Source organism: the organism of the source record quoted next, unplaced genomic scaffold, assembly GCF_019419815.1.
Source record: "Pyrus x bretschneideri cultivar Hongxiangsu unplaced genomic scaffold, Pyrus_bretschneideri_v1 Contig38, whole genome shotgun sequence".
In the NCBI taxonomy this organism is placed as follows: Eukaryota; Viridiplantae; Streptophyta; class Magnoliopsida; order Rosales; family Rosaceae; genus Pyrus; species Pyrus x bretschneideri.
In genome coordinates, this window is record NW_025999701.1 from 2481684 (window position 1) to 2501836 (window position 20153).

Genomic DNA, 20153 nt, shown 5'->3' on the forward strand with positions numbered 1-20153 from the left:
TTTTCACATGCTAAAATGCAGCCTATAACCTTACATTATGGCCAATTAATAAGAATGATTTAAACTTATTTATGAATAAACTTTCTGAAGCCTTAACTCAAGTTAAGTCTCACTTTAACTCCTTAAAACTCAAATGTTGTCACTTCTTTACAGGGTTGAGTATGTAAACGTTGTCACTTATTTTTTCAGGGGTGAGTATGTAAATAAGCAGGAGTAGGATTATCTTTTCTTTTTTTTCTCCTCCCCTTATTTCTTCTCTTATTTGAACAGTTACGATTAAGCAACATCAACATCTTATATTAATTTTATATAGAAAAAGAAAAAGAAAATAAAAAATATAAGAAGAAAGGATGGAAGGGAATAAGGAGGGAAGAGAATCATGTGGCTTTGATTTATTTAGTATTTATTTTGCATTTCTGAAAGTACAACTACAATAGTAAATATACAAGTCAAGTCTCAGTTTTCCGAAAGTGACATCTTATATTAATTTTATATAGAAAAAGAAAAAGAAAATAAAAAATATAAGAAGAAAGGATGAAAGGGAATAAGGAGGGAAGAGAATCATGTGACTTTGATTTATTTAGTATTTATTTTGCATTTCTGAAAGTACAACTACAATAGTAAATATACAAGTCAAGTCTCAGTTTTCCGAAAGTGACATTTTACCTGCAACATTTTGACTTTGGTGAGGAATAACTAAGCAGAAACCCTAGTGACTCTGACATGGCGAATTATTTGACTGAACACCTTGGGGAAGTGATGCAGAAACTTCCTCTTCCGCTTCCTAAAATGAATGCTAAAAGCCTAATAAGAACGCTGCTTATGCTTCAGTTGAGTTGAGCAGTTGGCGCGTGAAGTAAGCAAAATGTGTCTTCAACAACCCATACCACGAAGCAAGTCATTGTATCTTCAATTTCAGCAGTCCCAATCTCCGCGAGCGTCGCACCGCTGCCACTATTTTCCCTGCTATTCAGGTTTCTTTGAGCCTTTTGTTTTGTTGGAAAAGCTCAACATTATTGGATAAACAGCTTCCCCTTTCATTAGTATAAAAATAGATTTGTTTTTCGTTCTGCTGGTTCTTGAATCTTTAGGGCGTAATTAAAAAGTTTCTCTAGAATACACTTGAAAATTTGAGCAAGAATTCAATTTGTATTTTACTTTGTTTTTACTGGTATAGTTTATTACTTTTGATGGAATACGGATGGGGCTTATTATTTGGGGAACCGGATCCTCTCCTGAGCTTAGGAGACTGAGCCTCATGAGCAAAAGATCTGATCGTTGAAATTTAATCCAATGGTTACAAACAAGAGATTCCTCTAAAAGTTATAATAATTGCAGCCGTTAGATCAAATTTCAACGGTTCAGATCGTTTGCTTTTGAGACTCAGCCTCCTAAGCTCAGGAGGGGATCTGGTTCCATTATTTCAAGTCTGATCTGAACTGTTCAGTCCCATGCCTGCAAGGTGGTTGTGCTGAATACTGGCAATTTCCGTTAGATTAAACGAATGCTATATATGGAGAAAAGGAGGGAAGAGGTTTATATGGTGTTCATTGAGTTAGAGAAAAGATGATTTTTTATATTTTATATTTTTATTTTATTTTATTTTATTTGTATGTTTTAGCCTTTAGAAGAGAAAGTAGTTCCTGCCTAGCTAGCTCGTTTGTGGATATACTTTGTCCTGGTTATGGACGAGTGTTATTTAAATTATCTATTAACAAAATTCTGTTTATTAATAAAAAAAAATGTGAAAAGATAATTTGATTTATATCACAAAATTAAATTATGAGTAGTAATGTAATTTTACACAAACTAAAGGATTTTTTTATTTTATTTTAATTTCATTTTAATTTCTTTGCTCATATGTCATTATAGCATATCTCTATTTTTAGAAAGTGAAAATATGCACCCTTATCCACTCCTGCATTCTCTTTCTCTCACTTCCTCTTTCTTTCTTTTACATTTCTCTCCAACTTCTCTCTCTTCCGTACATTTTCCAAAAAAAAACTGCTTCACACACAAAGTGTGTGGGCTTAGGCTAAGTATAAATAAGATGAATTGGTTAAGCCGAAGTGTTAAGTTACAAGTAGGGAGGACTAGACTACTTTAGAATCTAAAGTGTTAGGTTAAGCAAGACAAAACAGATTTCACTAATTATCTACGTAATTTTAGGAAAACTAATGAATAGAGAAGATGACATAGTAAAGATTATGACCAGATAATCGTCCCTTAGAATGATTATGTTTTGTGCGCAAAAGTTTAATCATCCATAATGGAGAAGTGAAATTTAAAGAGGATCTTATAAAAAACTAGAGTGCAAGGACGTAATTGGTGAAGCATTTTTGGTCAGCTGTATGACTTTAACTTTCCTTCTAATCGTGGACAAAGGGAATTGGCAAAAATGTATTATAATGGCTTACATGACAAATTGCCTACTCAATTACTTCATAGAAAAAGTGTGTCACAATGACATACGTTTTTTGTCTTATTCCTCAAGATAAAATACTTTATTATAAGTAGAGACATACAACCCTATTTTGCCTATAATGTTGAAAGTGGGCAATGCTGCCTACTGTATGGGTATAGGTAAACTTTGCCCGATCAATTGCATACTCCATTGGAGATGCTCTAAGTTGAAGTATATTTTTTCACAAGATGACTGTAAGGTCAGCTATGTTCTATGTTTCAGAAATGAGATATTTACAAGAAGTTAGAAATAGCCCCAAGCTTAGGTACGAATCGCCTGGGGGACTTAGGGAGTGGTATGACCATAGTGGATATATGGTGCTAATAAGGGCAAGAGCAAAATATCGTGGATTGGGTTATGAAAACGAATACTCTTTTCAAAGATTGTGACAAAAAAAGCATGCCACAAGATAGTGCTGAATGGACGAAAGAATGCAAATTAGTTTGGGATTGATGCTGATCAGTTTAGCATTTGTACTTGCAAAAAGAGAATTTGATATACCTGATAATTTACTGCAGAACTCCCTTACCAAATGTGTTTTAGTTGTTATCAAAAGTGGTCTATTTTAATCTTCATATTTTTAAATGATTTTTGTTCATTATTTTGTTTTGTTGTACAGGATTAGATTGCTTTAACATCAATGAGAACCCCAGCAGGTCACCTTTGCTTACGGAAGGTTTCCATGATGACAACAACGACTATTATGAACCACACCAGCCGACATTGGTAAGTTTATTAATCCTAAGCATGATAAACCCATCTTCTTAATTTCACCTCGCCATTTAATACATAAATAATTTAACGTTTACAATTTCAGGTCTGTGATGGTAGCAACTCCAGTGAATCGCGTTTACTCAGCGTTAGTTTCTGTGCTTGCACTGACTATGATAAGCTGGGAAATAGGGCTGTGGTAGTATTAAAAACTGATAACCATTACTAGACCATCCATACTTCTTCTCATATTGTATTGCAAGTTTGTAACTAAAAACTTATTTTCATTTTTGGGGCTCTGATGTTTTCAATCCAATTATGTCGTCTTTACATTGCATTGATCCTTATGCTGATAGTGACTATGAGGAGCTAGACAATGTGGTAAGGAAAAAGATAGAGGTGAAACCCATGACGATAATTAAACCAAAAATTTTAATTTTGACATATTGGCTTTCTATATTTTTAAAATTTTGGTTCAATTGATTTTCTCAGGGCTCTGTTGTATTGAACCCCAGTGGCTCGCTTTTACCACGCTCTAGTCCTCATGCTAACACCAATCTTGCAAGGGTAGAGGTAAATAGCAAGCTTATAGAGGTAATTAACTCTCCTTTGTTTTTCACTATTTCTTCTGAGATAAGTAATTTGCTTATAGATAGTAATAGGGCTCATAAAATTCATAGCTGCAGGGCTGTGTTAGTTCAAATCCAAGTGGGGATGTTGCAATTAGCTTTGATAATTCGCACGGTGAAAACACTGATTTCGACCAAGCACATAGCAGACCAAGAGTAATGGTTAAATTGATCATACTTGTAATTGAACCAGCATTTTTTCAAAAATCTCTTGTGAACTGGTTTATTTCATACCCATTTCAATTTCAGATTGAAATTATTTTAACTTCCTTGTAGGTTACTCCATTAGAGTGGATCTTTATTCTCATTGGCCTCGGACTAGAAATATTGTCGGCCAGTTTTGATCAGGTTTCCTCCCCACGCAAGCCTCTTTATGCACTAGTCAGTTTGTTGTTGGCTATTACGGCTGTGTTCACTTGCATCTTGGAGCTCATTCACGGTCGAATGAAGGAGAAGGACAAAGATGGATCTCCAAATAGCATGGTTCATCGTTCGTTGCCTGACATCTTTGGATTGGGTCTTGCGGTAATTCAATGTGTTTGCTCGGCGGTGCAATATTATTTCCTTCATCAGCAAACTAGTACTCCCATGAAACTGTCCCCTGTGCCTCTCTTTTTCTTTAGTTGTTTGGTGGTTTTAAAGTTAAAAAACAACTGAAGGCTCTTGTGAAAGGTAAACTGAAGAAACTTGGTACAATATGTATCCAAATGAATGTTTTCTTTATTTTCTTATATCGTTTGTAAATTCACTACTTGATTATTTTATGGGGTGTTCCTGTCCATTTCAGTTTTTGTGTCTCCTTTGTAGCTCCTATGATTGATTTACCAATGAGGAATGCTGCCAGGATTAGTGATTAGTGATATTTCAAAGTTTGTTTGTTTGTTTGTTTGTTTTTATTTTTTATTTTTTTTTATATTTTTATATTTTTATTTTTTTTGTACATTTCAGATGTGCATATTATGAGCATCAAGTGAGCATGGTGTGTACATGCTATGTGCATATTACATGCCTGGCTTGATCATGTTATGCACATTAAAGGAGGTCAAATTGGGTTTATGCTCAATTATTGTAGTCTAATTCTAATGTAACACGATTAACAATGACACATCTTGCCCTATATGATTTGAACCTACGACATCGAGTTTTGGAGACTTAAAGCATGTTTCGTTCATGCTTTGTGTTGTGCATCTTTTTATTTAAGAAGGCAAACATTGTTAATGTTACCAAAAACTTCTTCCTTTTCCATTTACTAACAAAAAGTACATGACAACTAAATTTGAAGAAAAGTAAAGGAAAAGAGACAAATCTAGTCCCTAATGAAACCATTTAACATATCACAAAAATGTTTACTTCCTGATGCCATCTACACGAGTTGCTGAATTTGTCATGGCACCAGTAATCTCAATGAAGTCAGACTGTGAAAGGACCTTGTGCACTTCCACAGTCACTGCATGCTTTGACAACAACCCTATCCTTGTGAAGTTTTATTATTCTACCTTTAACTTCCCTATCCACTCGAATTGACAAAAAAAAAACCACTGAGCTCTTTCTCTACACTCCATTACACTTACCAATTTCCAACGATTGAGAGAATGCAGAAGGCTAAGGACACTTTCTTTTTCATCCCCCTTGCCACACCAAGATTGTACTATAGACGTACATCGATTCTTGATGATCCTTAGAGATTGCTGTCTTCAAATAATCAATTCCAGGTTTGGAATTATTGTATCGATTGGAAGTATCATCGCATCCCTTGTGCGTATAAGGCCTTGGGATTGGTGCACTCCCTACATCGGTCATGAACTTGTACACCTTTTCATGTCTCCTCCATGAAGTCAGCGGGTCGACCCTTTCAAATCTTTGAATGCTGACGTGTTCGAAGATGCGGTCATGTTGGGCGAGTTAGTTGAACTACTTGCACATCATTTTTGCTAAATATAGAAAACGAAAGGAGCGAGAATCAACCGTGGTGAGTATTTCCAGAAGAAGTTCGTCCAAAAAAGATTGTATCAAAGTTGGGGTCGTTGTACCTTTCTTCATCGCTCTGCCTTTCTTCATCGTTCAACAACTAGATAAGTTGGTTTGTGCTTGGACAAGCATGAATAAATACACTACCTCTCATGCAACCCAAAAGTCATTCATGCACAATTTCGTAATTAATTATCACAATTTTCTAATTATGCCTATTTTTGTTAAGATTCTTGTTTTTGTATGCACAATAACCAACTGGATAAGGTGGTTAAGACTTTACAACCCAATCACGCATGGACAATAACCAACCGTCATCATTCTTAATTCAAACAATCCTCAAGATCAACCACACACCAAAGCTATGGACCCGTCATTGACTATTATTTGTAATTTTTGGATTCATTTAGGGGACATGAAGATGTCTGTGCATTAATGTGCACTACATGGGCATTTACTATGCATGTAATGTGCATGACATGTGCATTTTCTTTGCATGTCAGTCATTCATACACAATATCCAAAGAAAATAATAAAAAGATAGGCAAGCATTGATGAGTTGGAAAAAAGTGGCAGTAAGGTAGATCAATGACATGGTAATGATATCACCTTGGGCTAGTTTTTAAAGCTTGTTGTTTGTGTATCTGTACAAAGAAAAATTTAAAAATACAAAGTCCATAGAATTACGAATTTAGTAGTACATGAGAGTCAAAAAGGAAAACAAAAGGCTGCATGTTACGTGCATATAACAAGGATACATAGTACGCATGTTTATTATCATAAAATACTTATCTAATACATTGCACGACAATAAAATGTCATATAATTCCATTATGGTTTATGCGGTTCCTTTCCCTTCGCTAGTCGACAAGAATCCTCAAAGCCCTTGTAGCATTCCTTCTCCATTTCGACCTTTCCCTCCAGAGAACACTCGTACAACTCAATATGGCCCCAATGCTTTTGGAACAATTCAAAATTTAGGAATGTGATCCTTTCTCTGGACGTGTCAGCTTTTGTTTTTTGCTTACTTGCACGGTAGGGCGCTTCGTTGGCTTCATCGTTGAGGTCCACAAGCTCTGTTTCTGCCTTCATTAGCTTGTGGTTCCAATACTCAGCGATGCCCGTCTCATAGTCGAGTCTCCCGCGGACTTGATCGATATTTTTCAACAATGTCTCCGAGTCCACAGAGCTAAACGATGACGTAGGATTTGCCTTCAATGACCCCGAAAGTGGAAGAGGTTTCATGTTGTACCACCCTTGAAACTCCGAGTTAAACCCCTTAGTTTCATGTGTGGGCTTGGACATGTTTGTGTTGTTAAGCCTTGAATGTTCATATACCTGTTTCAATTCAGGTGCCTTTTCTGGTCATGATCCATTACATACCTGCAAACGAAGGGCGATAATTGAATAGAAAATTTGACCTTAATACCCTAGCTAGAAGAAGATCTAAGTCAGTCATGTATAATTAAGGTTCGGCTACTTAGTTGTATATAAGAAATGACCAAACTATTATGAGAAAAACTTTTCATTGTGCATTTTGTTTGGTAACCAAGATTCAGATGCATAAGAACAGAAAGTTTTCTTAACAAACCTCCCCACTTCTCTGAGTCAAGAATCCAAGCACAATACTCTCCATTCGATTTACCAAGAAATGCTTCAGAATACTTAGTTGGATCACTTGCTACCGTTGCAGCTATAACCTTCACATTGTGGATGATCACAAAATGTAATTATCGCACTTATGCATGCTCAATGCAAATCGGGGGCTATATATGCACAGGCATCCATGATTTATCTATTGTTGTATGCTTTTAAGCCTTGGATGTTCATATACCTGTCTCAATTCAGGAGCTTTTTTCTGATCATGATCCATAACATACCTGTAAACGAAGGGTGACAATTGAATAGAAAATTCGACACTAAATGATACAGTTCACTTCATTGCAATGGACAATGAATAAAATAGGGGTTGTACTGGAGCTTACCCGACCGCATTGAAGAGGCAACCATTGTCTGAGGGAATAACCCTTCTTACTACGATACCCTCCATATTGTAAATTGTTTATACACCTGAAGCATTATAACAAAATGAAATTTCAAACAGTGATGGGTTTATCTATCCAAGTACATGTTTAAAATTGAAATATACGAACATTTACTCAAGAAACAAGGACACGAAAAACATTAAACTGTGTAGAAACGGTTCATTCAAAGAACGAACCTTTTGAGATAACAAAGGAAAACGGAACAAATATTATTACAAATACATACAAAAATTAGGATTCCATTCAAACTAAGCATCGACAGAGACATAAAAGACATTTTATGTTAAGAGTGCATCCTAAACTTAAATACGAGACAATATGAAAAGGCGGCCGAGGAATTGAACAAAACCCAGCTTCACATACTCAGTTGATGATGACCAACCAGATTCAATTACTGGCAGCAGTCCATGATTGAATACATAAATGTAAAAAGGAACAAATATAGTGAACAGAAACAAAATTTACAAACTTCTAAAAATTTTAGTAAGGAAATAAATCTACAAAAAAGAATCAGATAATCCATGCTCATATCACTTTCTTCAAGGAGATAATTATCTCCAAAGCCTACACACAAAATTACCCAGTTACATGAAAAAATAAAAAATATATATATCTATACGTATGTATTCTTCCAATAAATCAGAATATAATTCCAGAAAGGAGACCAACCTTCAGATTCTGAAACAAAGTGATATAACAAATCCAGCTTGAAATCAACAAACCCAAAAGTAGAAATGATAGGAACTTGATAAATAAATGGAAAAGAAAAAAAGAAAGAAATTTCCAGATCTAGTAATGGTACCAAGAGTAGCTTTGCAGTAAAGAAATTGGAGGAGACAAAAACAGAAAATATGATAAGTTTGATTGTCCTTTTCATTGTAGGACTCTATTACTTAGGATTGTTTTGTTTTCAATAAGTTCCTATTATGTAGGATTGTTTTGTGCACGTTACCACTTTCCGTTAGTGTGGATCGTGGGCTGGTTTTTAAGGTTTCGTTAACTATGTAAGGCTATATAATAGCCAACGTTTCTATTCAATAAAGAAGTTATTCTCCCAGTTTGCTTGAGTCAGTTGTAGTATTGCTCTTGGTATTTTTGTTCTGGTTCCCAACAAACTGGTATCAGAGCCCCTCACTGGGGCCTAAGAACCGGAAAGCTGCAGCTTTTGAGTGACTTCAAACACAAGAGAGAAAGAGAGGAAAAATGACTTCTGAAGGAAGGTTCGTGCAGCCTTCCATTCCACGTTTTGATGGTCATTATGACCATTGGAGCATGCTCATGGAAAATTTCCTTCGCAGCAAGGAGTATTGGAGTTTGATTGAAATTGGTTATGAAGAACTAGCAAATGGGGCGCAACCTATATCAGAAGCACGACAGAAAGAGCTTGATGCAATGAAACTCAAGGATCTCAAAGCCAAAAACTATCTTTTCCAGGCAATTGATAGGAGCATCCTAGAGACAATGTTGGAAAAGGACACCTCCAAGAAGATCTGGGATTCCATGAAGACGAAATATGAAGGGAATGCACGAGTGAAGCGCTCAACTCTTCAAGCCCTACGGAGAGACTTTGAGACACTTGAGATGAAGGTTACTGAAACAATCACTAACTATTTTGCTAGAGTGATGACAGTAGCAAACAAGATGAGAGTGTATGGGGAGCTTATGACTGACGTCACGATTTGTGAAAAAATCCTGCGATCTCTCACGAACAAATTTAATTATATAGTTTGTTCGATTGAGGAATCTAGGGACTTGGATGCAATTACCATTGATGAGCTTCAAAGCTCGCTCACTGTACATGAGCAAAAGTTTCACAGAAGCAGTGGTGTGGAGCAAGCTTTGAAGGCAACAATTGATGCCAAAACTGAGGGAGGTTTCAATAATCATAGAGGACGAGGGCGTGGAAGAAGTAACTATAGAGGACGAGGACGTGGAAGAGGAGGCCAAAAGGTGGTCAACAAGGATACGGTGGAATGCTACAAGTGTCATAATCTTGGGCACTTCTAGTATGAATGTCCTAAATGAGATAAGGAGGCTAATTATGCAGAAGTGAATGAAGAAGATATGTTGTTGATGTCATATGTTGAGGTACATGAACGGATTGATGCTTGGTTTCTTGACTCCGGATGTTCTAACCATATGTGTGGCGATCGGGATATCTTACAAACCTAGATGAAAGCTTTGTTCATTCAGTTAAATTGGGGAACAACAGTAGGATGAATGTGGTTGGCAAGGGAAATGTCTCGTTGTTTTCAAATGGAATCAATCATGTTGTCAATGAGGTGTACTATGTTCCAGAGCTCAAAAACAATCTCTTGAGCATATGACAACTTCAAGAAAGGGGCTTGGCTATATTAATTAAAGAAGAAGCCTACAAAATATATCATCCGACTAAGGGTCTGATTATTCAGACTAAGATGAGTAAGAACAGGATGTTTATACTGCTAGCTCAGACTCCAGTCTCTACAAGTGCCCCACCAGAAAGGTGTCTTCACACAAGCTCGTAGGATCCCTTTTATCTTTGGCATTGAAGATATGGTCACCTAAGCTACAAGGGATTGAGAACGTTGCAACAGAAGAGGATGATTTGTGGACTTCCTCAGCTTCAAACCTCAAATATCACATGGACAGACTGCATTCAAGGTAAACAGCATTGTAATGACATGCCAACAAGAAGTAGGTGGAGAGCAAGTCAGCCTTTAGAGCTTATTCATGCAGACATCTGTGGGCTTAGCTCTCCCATATCAAATAGTGGAAGGGGGTACATTTTATGTTTTATTGATGATTTTAGTCGTAAAACATGGGTGTACTTGTTGACAGCAAAGAGTGAGGCACTACATTGCTTCCAGTTTTTCAAAAGAATGGTGGAAAAGGAGAAAGGGCTAAGTGTCAAGTGTCTACAGATAGATAGAGGGGGTGAATTCACCTCAATTGAATTCACTAATTTTTGCAAAGAAAATGGAATCAAGAGGCAGTTAACCACTGCCTACACGCCATAACAAAACGAGGTGGCTAAAAGGAAAAATCGAACTGTCATGAATATGGTTCGTTCTATGTTGTCTGATAAGAAACTCCTAAAAAAGTTATGGCCAGAGGCGGTGAACTGGACTATCTATGTTCTGAATAGATGTCCCACATTATCAGTGAAGGATATCACTCCACAAGAGGCTTGGAGTGGAGTAAAACCCTCAGTCGAGCATTTCCGTGTCTTTGGAAGCTTAGCACATGTTCATGTTCCAGATGTCAAGCGAGGTAAATTTGATGATAAAAGTTTTCCTTGTGTTTTATTGGGAGTTAGTGAGGAGTCCAAGGGATATAGATTGTTTGATCCTATAGCAAAGAATATTGTTGTGAGTAGGGATGTTATTTTTGAGGAAGAAAAATAGTGGGATTGGGATATGAGTTATGAGGGACAGATCATGTTAGATTTAGAATGGGGAGGAAACGAAGAAAACAGTGAGGAAGAAGAAAGGGTGAGTGAAAATGAAGATGAAAATGGCAGTGAGGCTAGAGAAGAAAGAAATAAGGGTGAGAGCAATGAAGACACACAAGGTTATGAAAAGAGAAGTTCTAATGAACTTGGCAAGGATAAAGGGAGGGTTTATGAAGGAAGAGTCAGACATCCTCCTTCTTACTTAAGTGATTATGTCACTGGAGAAGGGCTAAGTGACGACGAGGTACACATGGTTCAAATCGTGCCAACCGAATATCCTCTCTATTTTGAAGAAGCAGTGAAAGAAGAGAAATGGAAGCAAGCTATGGACAGTGAGATCAGCTCTATAGAGAAGAATAGAACATGGTCTTTAACCGAGTTGCCGACTGGAGCAAAAAAGATTAGCGTCAAATGGGTCTACAAGACCAAGTACAACGAACATGGAAAGATTGACAAGCACAAAGCACGTCTAGTAGCCAAAGGCTACTTACAGAAGCATGGCATAGACTACACAGAGGTCTTTGCACCAGTGGCAAGAATGGACACGGTGAGGATGATTATCGCCTTGGCAGCACAAAAGGGTTGGAGGATTTTCCAATTAGATGTCAAGTCAGCATTTCTTCATAAAGAGCTGAGTGAAGAGGTCTATATTGAGCAACCAAGGGGTTACGAGAAGGAAGGAAGGGAGCACTTGGTCTACAAGCTACACAAAGCATTGTATGGATTAAAACAAGCTCCACGAGCTTGGTTTAGTCGGATTGAGGCTCATTTTATCAAGGAAGGTTTTTAGAAGTGTGACAGTGAGCAAACTTTGTTCACAAAGAAGGATGAAGCAGGAAAGATCATCATTGTAAGTATTTACGTTGATGATTTAATTTTTACTGGTAATGACAAAGACATGATGTGTGAATTCAAAAAGTCCATGTTGAGAGAATTTGATATGACTGATTTGGGAAGCATGATATTTTTTTCTTGGCATTGAAGTACTTCAAAGAACAGATGGTATTTTCATATATAAAAAAAAATATGCCCTAGAGGTCCTAAAGAGATTTGGAATGTTGGAAAGTAATGAAGTAAGCAGCCCGATTGTCCCAGGATTTAAGGTCAGTAAGGATGAGAATGGAATTACTGTGGATGAGACATACTTTAAGCAATTGGTGGGAAGCTTAATGTATCTCACTGCCACAAGACCAGACATGATGTTTGTCACCAGTCTCTTAAGTAGATTTATGGCAAGACCAACTGAGCTTCATCTACAGGCTGCAAAGAGAGCTCTTGGATATTTAAAGGGGACGGTGAATTATGGTATTCAGTACAAGAAAGGTGGAGATGATGGACTGTTTGCTTTCACAGATAGTGATTATGCAGGAGATGTGGAGGATAGGGAAAGCACCAGTGGTTATGTGTTCTTGCTAAGTTCGGGTGCTGTGACATGGAGTTCATAGAAGCAGAATTTGTAGCAGTTGCAATGTGTGCATGTCAAGCAATATGGATGAAGAGGGTGCTGAAGGAGCTTGAGTACAACAATGAGGCGTGTACTCTAATTAGATGTGATAACAGTTCAACCATTAAGCTGTCAAAGAATCCGGTGACGCATGGTCGCAGTAAACATATTGACGTGAGATATCACTTTTTGAGGAATCTCACAAATGAGGGTTCGATTGCTTTGATTCATTGTGGGAGCGAGGATCAGGTGGCAGACATAATGACCAAGCCGTTAAAGGTTGATGTTTTCCAGAGACTTCGAAATATGCTGGGGGTTTGTGAGATTGTTAGTATAAACTAACTGTTTGATGACAGTAAGTTTAAGGGAGGGATTGATAAGTTTGATTGTCCTTTTCGTTGTAGGACTCTATTACTTAGGATTGTTTTGTTTTCAATAAGTTCCTATTATGTAGGAAGACTTGTTCTACGTAGACTATTTCCTCGTGCAAGTTACCACTTTCCGTTAGTGTGGATCATGGGCTGGTTTTTAGGGTTTCGTTAACTATGTAAGGCTATATAATAGCCAACATTTCTATTCAATAAAGAAGTTATTCTCCCAGTTTGCTTGAGTCAGTTGCAGTATTGCTCTTGGTATTTTTATTCTGGTTCCCAACAAAATAATGAGGACCCATTTGCATAATCAAATAAATATAAATGTCCAACAAAAAAAGGGGAAAAAAATAGAAGAAGAAAAAAAGGAGAAGAGAAACTCACTCTGGTCTATTAATAATTTGGTATGAAGGGGGTGCCGTGTCGTGGCTTTTCTCCTGGTTTTGGGTATGGCACTGTGTTTTGTTAACACAATTTAAAAGCTGGGTGCCAAACGTTACTTTTATGTTTTTCTTTTCCTTTTTTTCTTTATCCTTTGGGAGGGTGGTGAAGGTGGGATTAGGAATTAGAACAAGGTGCGGACGACGACATATTGCCACTAGTGTGGGGTTCAACCCTCTTCGTCCAGCCTAAACGGAATATCAATATCATTGTGTTTAATTTTAATTTATTTTTTTTAAAAAAAAGTGCGAAGGAAACTTTTCTAAAGTGTGATTTTTCATGAACTTTCTATCATCTTACAATTTAATATTAATTTTAGTGTCAATATTATAAAATATTGGGCAAAAACATGAGGTTGCACATAGTTTATAGAGTCTCACCTTTTAGAGAGTTTCCTTGGCATTTCTCATTGACATTATTGCTTCAGTGAAAGTTAAGAGCTTGTTTGGTATCTTCCAAAGAGTCACTGTAGCATTACCCTTTCTTTATCCTTTGGGAGGGTGGTGAAGGTGGGATTAGGAATTAGAACAAAGTGTGGACGACAAGCCCAAACGAAATATCATACTACTTACTTTTAATTTAGGGTTATCTCATTTTACTACATTTAAGTTTTTTGGTATTTAATATTTAGTACATTAAGTTTTTTATCTCAAAGTAGTACCTGAAGTTAACATTTTGGGATAGTCTCGTACATCTGTTAAGATTGTTGTTAAATTAGCCATTAACTAGTCACGTGGCGCCCACGTGAACAATGAATGTACCCCACGTATCAATATGTGGCCCATGTGAACATTAAAAAATTTAAAAATAAATAAAATTTAAAAAAACTCAATAGTTAAAAGTTATAACAATTTTTAAAAATTAAAAAATTAAGAAAAACTAAAACCCTAAAATTGTTTCCCAGATTCTCTTTCAATTCCTCCTTACTCTTTGTTTCGAAGATCCCTTGCCACCTCTCTCTCACTCCTCCCCTCCTCCTCCTCCGTCCCAAGACTCTCTCAACCTCCAACTCCCTCTTCTCCCTTAACCAAAAACCATGCTCTCACTTCTCTGCAACAGCAGATTGAGCTCTTGCAACTTTCGCCCAGAATCTCCTAGGCGAGGGGCAATGTACAACGACGGCAAGGTTTAACAGCGACCGACGATCGTAAGGGCTTCACGTGCAGCAAACTGTTAGGTACTAGCCGCATAGAGGAAGATATATAGAGTAAAAGGGATAAATTGCAGAGAAAGGATAAAGGTTAATTCATTTCATAATCCCAAAAGGAAGATACACATGCGGCATATATCTCCAATAGCCAAAAGAACACAGGTGCTGATTCACCAGCCAACAACCATTACAAATACCATAAAGGATAATAATTATAAAGTACCAAGGCCTAAACTATACTATGGTCATAACACCATGAGTCTTGATAAGGTTCTAACATTGCACCTTCCTTACAAGGAGCTTATCCTTAGGCGACAAGTTCAGGAAAACGAGCAAAGATCGAATCGGCATCCTCCCATTTTGCGTCATGGTCTGAAAGGCCTTCCCATTTGATTAACCAACGAGTGACTATGCAGTTGACATGTTTGAACATACCACACTGCAGGATTTTCTTAAGGGACCACATGAAGGTACCATCAAAGGCTACTGGAGGCAGAGTTGGAGAAGCTACAGTATGAACACCAATCTTGGGTTTAAGCAAAGACACATGGAATGTAGGATGAATGCAGGAATGAGGAGAAAGGTCCAATGTATAAGCAACCTAGGCAACCCGAGCAAGTATCTGGAAAGGACTATAATAGCGAGAAGCCAGCCTCGGACAATGGGTTTTGGACACTTAAGTTTGACGGTATGGCTGCGGCTTAAGGAATACCTAATCCCCAAGTTGAAAGGACCTCTCAGACCGATGTTTATCAGTTTGTTGGCACATTCAGTGTTGTGTCAGCTGTAAGTTATCACGCAATTGCTTGAGCAATGCATCCTTATCACGAAAAGTGACAACAACGAGATGAACGGGCGAAGACCTAGGCAGATAAGTTGACACCGTGGGAAGAAAGTAACCATATACTGCCTAGAATGGTTTCATTTGAATGGCCGATTAGAAGGTGCTATTGTACCACCATTTGGCCTAAGGTGACCACTAAATCCAATTGCAGGGTTTGTCCATCACATAGTTGCGCAAGTAGTGTTCCAAGGTATGATTAAGCACTTCCGTTTGCCCGTTGGATTGGGGGTGATAGGCAGAGCTCTTGCAGAGTGTCGTGTTCTACTGTTTAAAGAAGGCAGCCTAGAATTCACTAATGAAAATAGGATTGCGATTACTGACTATGGAAGCGGACATGCCATGAAGGCTAAAAACCTCTTGAATAAAGACCACGGCAATCTTAGACGTGGAATATGGGTGTTTGATAGGAATGAAATGCCCATATTTCTAAAGCCAATCGACAACCACCAAAATAACATTTCTGCCATGGACCGCTGGAAGACCTTCAATAAAATCCATTGCGATGTTAGTCCAAACTTGTGTGGGAATGAACAAGGGCTGCAAAGGACCATGGGGTTTAATGGTTTCATAGTTGATAGGTTGGCAAATATCACAAGTAGCCACAAAAAAATTTACATCCTTTTTTACACCTAGCCAATTGAAATTGGTTGTCAAGCGCTTATAAGTGCGTAAGAATCCAGAATGTCTCACCGATGGAGATGAATGAAACTACATGAGAAGGCGAGAATGCCAAGGAGAAGAGGTAGGCACAAAGATACCGGTCTTGTAATATATGAGATCACCAAGGAGCATAAAGGGCGCTAGACTTGTCGGTTCCTGTTGCAAGGTTGTGACAAGGGCAACAGCTTGAGAATCCAATGCATAAGTCGCTTAAATGTCGGCAATACAGTCAAAAAGGGGCTGAGAGAAACCCATTAGTGAAAGTATCTTAAATCGACGAGATAAAGCGTTGGCCACTGTATCGAAGACCCTAGTCTATATTCCAAAGTATAGTTGAACCCAATTAATTTCAGCAACCATTTTTGTTGTGCCAGAGCAGTGATCTGTTGGTCCAAAAAATATTTCAGAGTTTGATGGTCTATGAGAATCTTGAATTGATGGCCAATCAAGTAAGGATGCCACTTCTAGATTGCAAAGACCACGACAAGCATTTCTTTATCATACACCGAGAGAGCTTGATTTTTCAGTGCTAATGGCTTGCTGAGAAATGCAATGGGGTGGTTTTCCTAGGATAAAACCGCACCAATACCGGAATTAGAGGTATCACATTCAACGGTAAATGGTTTAGTAAAGCCTCGTATGCTACCGAGGACCACCGAAAGCTATCCTTATGCAACAAGTCAGTAAGAGGCCTTGCTATAACCCCGAAATTCCTGACAAACTTGCAATAATATCCCACAATTCCTAAAAACCCTTGAAGAGCACATATATTGGAGGACGTTGGCCAATTCAATTCGTTTTCTAAACGGAGCCTGGATGCTTCATTTTATTGGCCTAACCAAGATAGCCATAAATTATTCTAATTGATAATATTAATCTATATACCCTCCTGAAAAAATGGAAGTTCTGTTTCTACACCTTATTTTTCATATTCGTCCCTACCTTAGTAAGGATAGGTGGTGAAGGTTATAGGGTCATTGCCAAACTCAGTCATACAAGATCTCTAGAGTTTAGAAATTGGTTAATTGGTAAAGATACATATACTTGATGGCCCGCCCAAGAAAGAGAACCAAGGCCTAGTAGCCCTGCTAAATGGTGATTCAACATAGATTCTACACCTTGGTAGGGGTGGGCACTTGAACCCGAAAACCGAAACCAAAACACGAACCAAATCAAACCGCACCGAACGGTTTGGTTTTGCGGTTTCAAAACTGTTTCAGTTTGAAACCGAACCGAATGAAGGAAAAATGGTTTGGTTGCAGTTCCGGCCATCTAAAGCCAAACCGAAACCGCATAGCTTTATTAAATGTTAAATTCTAATTGGTTATTTCATTGAGTCCATACATTTAGTATGGACTCAACCACATCATAACATGGCCACATAATCTCTTTCTTTTCTTTCTTCTAGTCATAGTCCGTAGACTCTTTACTTTTTCTTTCTCATTTGCTGCTCTCTGTTTCCCAAGACTCTTTCCCCATACTCTTTCTTTTATTTTGGTTCAATGATGATGTTAATGTTTTTGCTCTTGTTGTGTTCAAATTAGCTGACAGCTTTGGGCTTCACGTGCATGCTTTTTGTTTGTGTGCTTTGGAAAATGGTAGCATGATGAGCAACTATAAAAAAACGATAAAATGATAGCTTGAGAAACAACCATACAAAAGGTTCTAGTTCACAAGGATCAATGATTTCTCATCCATTGGTTTTAAATTTACAACGTGCAAGGTCTTCCTCAAGTATCAGCTACTCAAGTATGTTCACAAGTTCAAAGACTTTCTAAACCTTTAGCTAGTAAGTGTGTAAAAGGAAAGGGAAAGACAAATGTTTGAAACTTGAATGATGCAAAGTAAGTTGAAACATCAAAACTTTTTTATTGAATTGGATGAATGCTATATTGAATTTTAATATTGTATGCATGCTTGAACAATGCAATAATAGAAGTGTATAATAAAGGAAAAGTAAATAAGATACAATTAGGTAACCATAATAGGTTTTTTAAACAATGAAACCAAACCAAAAGCGTTTAAAACCGAACCGAACTGAACCAAATGGTTTGGTTTCATTTCGGTTTTAGCTTCAAAACCGCACCGAACCAAACCGCAAAAACTTGCGGTTTTGGTTTTGGTTTCATTCAAAACCGCACCAAACCAAACCGCGCCCACCCCTACATCTTGGAACCAAGGTTTGTTATCGATTAGGTATTCGTGGGAGCATAAAGATAAAAGAGTTAGCTAAGATTTTAGAGGGATCCACAGTCACACCATTTGCAAAGATGATGTGAACCAAGTAAGCCATAGAACTTTGGCCAAAAAAAACACTTTGAAGGCTTCAATTTCAATTGAAGAACATGTAAAATCTCAAAGACAGTAGTTAAATGGGTAGCATGTTGTTCCATAGAAACGTTGAAAGCCAATATATCGTCAAAGAAAACAATGACTGATTTACATAACAACGGCTTCAAGATGGAATTCATCAATGCTTGAAAAGTTGCCAGTGCATTGGTAAGTCCGAAAGGCATGAACCGTAAACTCGTAGAGCCCTTCATGTGTGCAGAATGCAGTTTCATGTATATCGGCCTCGTGCAACTGTATCTGGTGACATCCATAATGAAGATCCAATTTCGAAAAAATCACTGCTCCTTTTAATTCCACTAGTAACTCATCAATAATTGGAATCGGAAAGCGAATTTTTATGGTTACGAATTCACTACCCTATGGTCAACACAAAAATGCCAAGAATTTGTATCCTTAGCAACTAATAGGGCTCGTGAAGAGAATGGACTCAGGCTTGGCCGGATAATGCCTGTAGTTAACATCTCATCCACTTGTTCTAGTTCCGCTTTTTTAGCATGGCCATAACGATAGGGCTGTACATTTACTGGACCTGTTCCCGGCAGAAAAGGAAGACAATGATCAATGGCAAGTGGAGGTGGCAAAGTGGTCAGTGGTTCAAAGAGTTTAGAAAATTGGATTAGTAGGTCTTTAAGGAAGTCTGGTGTTGGAGATGCAGGTAGAGACGATGTTGTGAGGCTGGAAGGTTGATGTACTATATAAACCTTATCATCGAGAGCATGGTCTAAAGTAGTTAATGGGGTTAGGGAAAGGGATACTAGGGCGGCAAACCCCACCAACCTATAATTGGCTCCATGAACAGAAAATTCGATGACCTTTTTAAGAAAATTCCAATCAATGAAGCCCAATGTCTTTAACCAGTCGATGCTAAGAACCATATCGCACCCTGCAACTGCTAGTATGTGGAAGTCACTAGTGAAGACATATCCGTGGAGCCACATAGAGACCTTCTGAGCCATACCCTTGGTTTGAAAAAAGAGGCCGATTGTGACCATCACCACCTTAGTGTGCGTAGCATTAATTGTCACACCTAATCTAGCAGCCACTTGAGGATTGAGAAAGCTCTGGTTTGCTCCTGAATTAACAAAAACTTGAATAAAAAAGTTTGAGAACGAACCCCTCTACTCGTATAGTACGGCCTTGAGAATACTTAGTGGCAAAAATAGCGTTAAGAGCAATAGGATGCTCAGGTTGTTCCACCAAAATTAGGGTTGCTCTAGTAGAGTCACCAGGATCCATTTTAGGATCTAGAACTCTCCCTCAGCAAGAAGCATGAGGACATGAAATTAGCGACAGCGATGCCCTAGTCGATATTGTTCATCGCAATTAAAACATAGACCATTCTCCTTGTGGGCACACAGTTCCGTTTGTGTGAGTCTCATGATCGGTTTAGGTGAGGGTAAGGAAGTTGTTGGTGGAGGTGGGCGGGTATTCGAAGGGTGGGTAGATGGCGTGGCTAAAGATAAAGGAATGGGTTTGGGGGTGTTGGCAAAGGAAAGGGAAAACACAGGGCAAGAAGATGAATGATGCCTCTGTTTGTGCTCGTAAATACAAGTGAGATCAATTGCACAGGCTAGGGAAGAAGGACCTTGTGTCACCATATCATCCTGTAATTCATCTTTGAGGCCCCCTAAAAAAGCCCCC

At 38.0% G+C, this 20153-nt stretch overlaps 2 protein-coding genes across 7 annotated transcripts; one reads left to right on the forward strand and one right to left on the reverse strand.

Moving 5' to 3' along the window:
- The first annotated feature begins 718 nt into the window (after positions 1–718).
- LOC125468396 lies at positions 719–4585 on the forward strand. 6 transcript variants are annotated; one of them, XM_048564068.1, is made up of 6 exons: positions 719–974; positions 3084–3190; positions 3282–3374; positions 3668–3769; positions 3856–3984; positions 4081–4585. In XM_048564068.1, exons 1-6 carry the CDS (start codon positions 866–868, stop codon positions 4459–4461), a joined length of 921 nt encoding a protein of 306 aa, XP_048420025.1. In that variant the 5' UTR covers positions 719–865; the 3' UTR covers positions 4462–4585. The 6 variants fall into 6 exon arrangements, with proteins under 6 accessions (XP_048420025.1, XP_048420026.1, XP_048420029.1 ...); XM_048564069.1 differs by having other exon boundaries at positions 3862–3984; XM_048564072.1 differs by having other exon boundaries at positions 722–974; positions 3282–3323.
- A 1940-nt stretch (positions 4586–6525) lies between these two features.
- Positions 6526–8663, reverse strand: LOC125468381 (OVARIAN TUMOR DOMAIN-containing deubiquitinating enzyme 2-like). Its single transcript, XM_048564039.1, has 4 exons — positions 7758–8663; positions 7607–7652; positions 7364–7472; positions 6526–7155 (listed from the first exon to the last, which is right to left on the reverse strand). Exons 1-4 carry the CDS (start codon positions 7820–7822, stop codon positions 7148–7150), a joined length of 228 nt encoding a protein of 75 aa, XP_048419996.1. The 5' UTR covers positions 7823–8663; the 3' UTR covers positions 6526–7147.
- Between the last annotated feature and the right edge of the window lie 11490 nt (positions 8664–20153).

Excerpts from the sequence above, each read along its gene's own strand:
- LOC125468381 (XM_048564039.1), bottom strand. The coding sequence starts at position 7,822 with ATGGAGGGTATCGTAGTAAGAAGGGTTATTCCCTCAGACAATGGTTGC. Across the intron at positions 7,653-7,757 it reads TGCCTCTTCAATGCGGTCGG|GTATGTTATGGATCATGATC; the intron begins GTAAGCTCCAGT and ends CTTCGTTTACAG. Across the intron at positions 7,473-7,606 it reads AAGCTCCTGAATTGAGACAG|GTTATAGCTGCAACGGTAGC; the intron begins GTATATGAACAT and ends CACAATGTGAAG.
- LOC125468396 (XM_048564068.1), top strand. The coding sequence starts at position 866 with ATGTGTCTTCAACAACCCATACCACGAAGCAAGTCATTGTATCTTCAA. Across the intron at positions 975-3,083 it reads CTATTTTCCCTGCTATTCAG|GATTAGATTGCTTTAACATC; the intron begins GTTTCTTTGAGC and ends TTTGTTGTACAG. Across the intron at positions 3,375-3,667 it reads AGCTGGGAAATAGGGCTGTG|GGCTCTGTTGTATTGAACCC; the intron begins GTAGTATTAAAA and ends TGATTTTCTCAG.